Raw genomic sequence first — 3640 nt, forward strand, 5'->3', positions numbered from 1 at the left:
TGTTGACAGTATGAAATAAAATACATAACAACATACGTCCGGTAACTCTTTTCGCAGTACTCGTTTTGAAATTAAAGACTCGGCTACCTACTCGTCCTGAAACATACCACTCGTACTGTAAAATTTGAGCTACCGGACCGGACCGTATTTAGAATAACTTTAATTACCATTTATGTTTTCATCAACACTAACAAGTATTTAACATAACAAGTAATAATTTGTTTGTATTGTTTATTCATTATAATAATTCAATTTATTCACCAGAAACTTTTAAACGAAATAAAATCTAATCGACTAGAAATAACGGCAAAGTTGTGTTAGGCTCATCTGGCAACGTTGTAAATTATATAAATGTTTACTATGAGATTTTTACACATTTTTTTCGTCGCCCTCTGTCGAGTGGTAGCTTTATTAAATGTATTGTTGCTGTGATTTGGGTTATCTACGCGCGCGATTGGTGTCCAAGCTTTTCGCCGGCGTTTGACGGCCGACTGTTGGTGCGCCATCTCTTGTTCGCCGGCCGTTGGCCTGTTCGCTCCAAACAATAGCATGGGTCTATCTATATGTATTTAATTAATGGTTATAGACAGATGCCTATAGAGTTCTGTGTCTGTAGTGTCCTAATGTATCGACATGTACGGCCGGGAATGCAGATTAGCATTGACAAGTGACAGGTGCAAAATGTAGAAACACACTTGTAATAGTACGTTAATAAATACACGTTATTCTCCGATTCAATTCGCATTTATTAACACAACATTGGCGACGAGGAAAAGGGTAAAGAAGATGAATGCCGACAAGACGGGTATCAAAGCGTTCGACCCGACGGGGGAGGAATCGGAAACAGCACAGAAATGGGACCGATGGCTACGATCGTTCGAGATATTTCTGGAGGCTAGTGCGATTCAAAATGAAAAAAGAAAACGGGCGTTATTACTCCACCATTCCGGCGAAGGTGTACAAGAGGTCTGGTATACGCTTCCAGAATCGAAAAGGGAGGATGAGCCGCAAGCACCACTGTATGATATCTGCAAAACAGCACTAACCCCAATTTTTCAGCCAAAAAAGAACTATACGTACGAAAGGCACGTGTTTCGGTCATTAAGCCAGAAAGAAGGCGAAACCATTATCCAGTTCGTCACCCGCTTAAAGGCGCAGAGTGCCAACTGCAACTTCAGAAACAACGCAGACGACATGATCATCGACCAACTAATCGAGAAATGCACTTCAAATGACCTGCGAAGGCAACTGCTAAAGGAAGGCGACAGTTTAACCGTAGATCGAGCCAAGGAGCTGGGAAGAATCTTCGAAGCCTCCGAGAAGCAAGCCGGGCTAATGGAAGCCGGAAGTCAAGACATCCGAAGAGTAGAAAAGAAAGTGAACACGAAGCGTCCACCCAAAGCGTTCAAATGTTACAGATGCGACGGGGAAGGTCACAGAGCGAGTGATGAGAAGTGTCCTGCAAGAAATAAAACATGCAACAAATGTGGGCTGATAGGACATCTGGGGAAATGCTGCAGAACAAAGAAGAAAGCGACTGAACAAAGGAAAAGAATCCGAAACATCGAAACTGGACATCCGTAAGACAGCGAGTATGCTTTCCAAGTACAAGACGAAGACAGCAACCTAGACAGTATTCAAGTTTTAGTGGGAGGGGTCAAGGCAAGATTTCTTATCGATTCAGGTGCAACATGCAACGTAATGGACAAGAAGAGTTGAGAAAACCTGAAACCAAGTAAGATAAAAGGCACCTGTGGGGAGCCAGACACGAAGAAATTATACTCGTATGGGGGACAAGCACAATTGAAGACGTTGGGTACGTTCCACACCACCGTAGAACTAGAAAATGGAAGGAAGCTAGACTCGACCAAGTTCTACGTCGTTGATGTCAAGGCTACACCAATAATCGGAAAGAGCACTGCTAGGACGTTGGGCATCCTGTGGACAGGACTCCCGCTACGAAACGTCTGCAGCATAGAGGTCCCTTCCATCGAATCGCTAAGCAAAAAATTTCCTAACGCGATGCGCGAAGGAATCGGGAAACTCCATGATTACTCCTTGAAAATCGCTATTGATGAAAAAATTCCACCGTTGGCACAGACTGGCAGAAGAATACCGTTCCAGCTACAACCTTTGGTAAAGGAAAAACTGAGGGAGCTAATAGAAAGCGATATAATTGAGAAGGTCAACGAACCGGCGCGATGGGTATCCCCAGTAATTTGTACAACAAAGAAAAACGAAGAACTACGCATGTGTGTCGACATGAGGGCAGCAACGAAGCCATAATCCGAGAACGTCATCCAATTCCAATGATCAACGATTTGATTCTGAGCTTAAATGGAAGCAAATGGTTTTCAGAAATTGACTTAAAATCAGCTTTTCATCAAATCGAATTAGAAGAGAGTAACAGAGAAATCACAACATTCGCTACATGCGGTGGGCTTTACCGATTCAAGAGACTATTTTTTGGCATAAACTGTGCACCCGAAATATTCCAACGCATCATGGAACAACTTGCTGAAGACCTACACGGTGTAGAAATATATGTAGATGACTTCTTGGTCCATGGGAAAACCCTAGAAGAACATAATAGAAATTTACTCGAACTACTCAAACGACTTGAGAATTCTGGCATAACAGTGAACAAGGGCAAGTGCAAGATAGCACAGAAGAAATTAGAATTTATGGGCCATGAGATCAGCGAAGAAGGTGTACGACCGCTAAGAAGCCGAATCGAAACAATCAAAAACTTTCGGGCTCCGAAAACAAAAACCGAGCTAAGCAGTTTCTTAGGCTTGGTAGGATTTTGCAGTAAGTTTATACCCGAATACTCAGCGTTAACTGCTCCGCTCAGAAAACTGATTAGAAAAGACGTACAGTTTCAATGGAGAAAAGAACAAAGCAAGGCGTTTGAACGACTGAAAGGGGAACTAATGAAGAGTAAAACCCTGGGATTCTTCGATCCACGTTGTAAATCAACGATCATAGCTGATGCAAGTCCGTATGGCATAGGTGCAGTTCTCGTCCAAATGCAGAATGGGGGGGAGAAGATCATTGAATACGCAAGTCGAGCCTTAACAGACGCAGATAAGAAGTACAGCCAAACTGAAAAAGAGGCCCTAAGTCTAGTATGGGCATGCGAAAGATTTCACCTGTACGTATACGGCGCTGAATTTGATATAATTACAGACCACAAGCCGTTAGAATTCATATTCTCACCCAGATCAAAGCCTTGTGCACGAGTAGAAAGATGGGTCATGAGGCTTATGGGATATAACTTCAACGTTATATACCAACCAGGCAAGAAAAATATTGCAGACCCATTGTCCAGGCTAACTGACACGAATACAAAATCAAACATCGCCAATGATGAACATCACGTCCGATGGGTCGCGAAGGAAGCAGTTCCATATTCAATGAGCATTGAAGAGATCCGAGAAAAATCCACGGAGATGCAAGACCTTAGAGATGCGATCCGAGAAGATAAATATCCAGTGAGACTGCGGAAAAACGAACTGATCAAAACAGAACTATGTATCATTGACGACGTTGTTCTTAGAGGCACAAGAATATTAATTTCGCCTTCATTACGACAAAGAGTCTTAAAATTAGCCATGAAGGTCATCAGGGAATCGTCAAA

General features: G+C 42.7%; 2 protein-coding genes across 2 annotated transcripts; both read left to right on the forward strand.

Annotated features, from left to right (window-relative positions):
- The first annotated feature begins 786 nt into the window (after positions 1 to 786).
- LOC135143781 (uncharacterized) lies at positions 787 to 1584 on the forward strand. The gene has a single exon (XM_064075721.1). It carries the CDS (start codon positions 787 to 789, stop codon positions 1582 to 1584), a length of 798 nt encoding a protein of 265 aa, XP_063931791.1.
- A 107-nt stretch (positions 1585 to 1691) lies between these two features.
- On the forward strand, positions 1692 to 2286 carry LOC135143782 (uncharacterized). The gene is made up of 2 exons (XM_064075722.1): positions 1692 to 1698; positions 1766 to 2286. Exons 1-2 carry the CDS (start codon positions 1692 to 1694, stop codon positions 2284 to 2286), a joined length of 528 nt encoding a protein of 175 aa, XP_063931792.1.
- The last annotated feature ends 1354 nt before the right edge of the window (positions 2287 to 3640 follow it).

This window comes from Zophobas morio, unplaced genomic scaffold (genome assembly GCF_036711695.1).
Source record: "Zophobas morio isolate AGI-343-1 ecotype UQ-CSIRO unplaced genomic scaffold, CSIRO_AGI_Zmor_V1 ptg000076l, whole genome shotgun sequence".
Taxonomy (NCBI): domain Eukaryota; kingdom Metazoa; phylum Arthropoda; class Insecta; order Coleoptera; family Tenebrionidae; genus Zophobas; species Zophobas morio.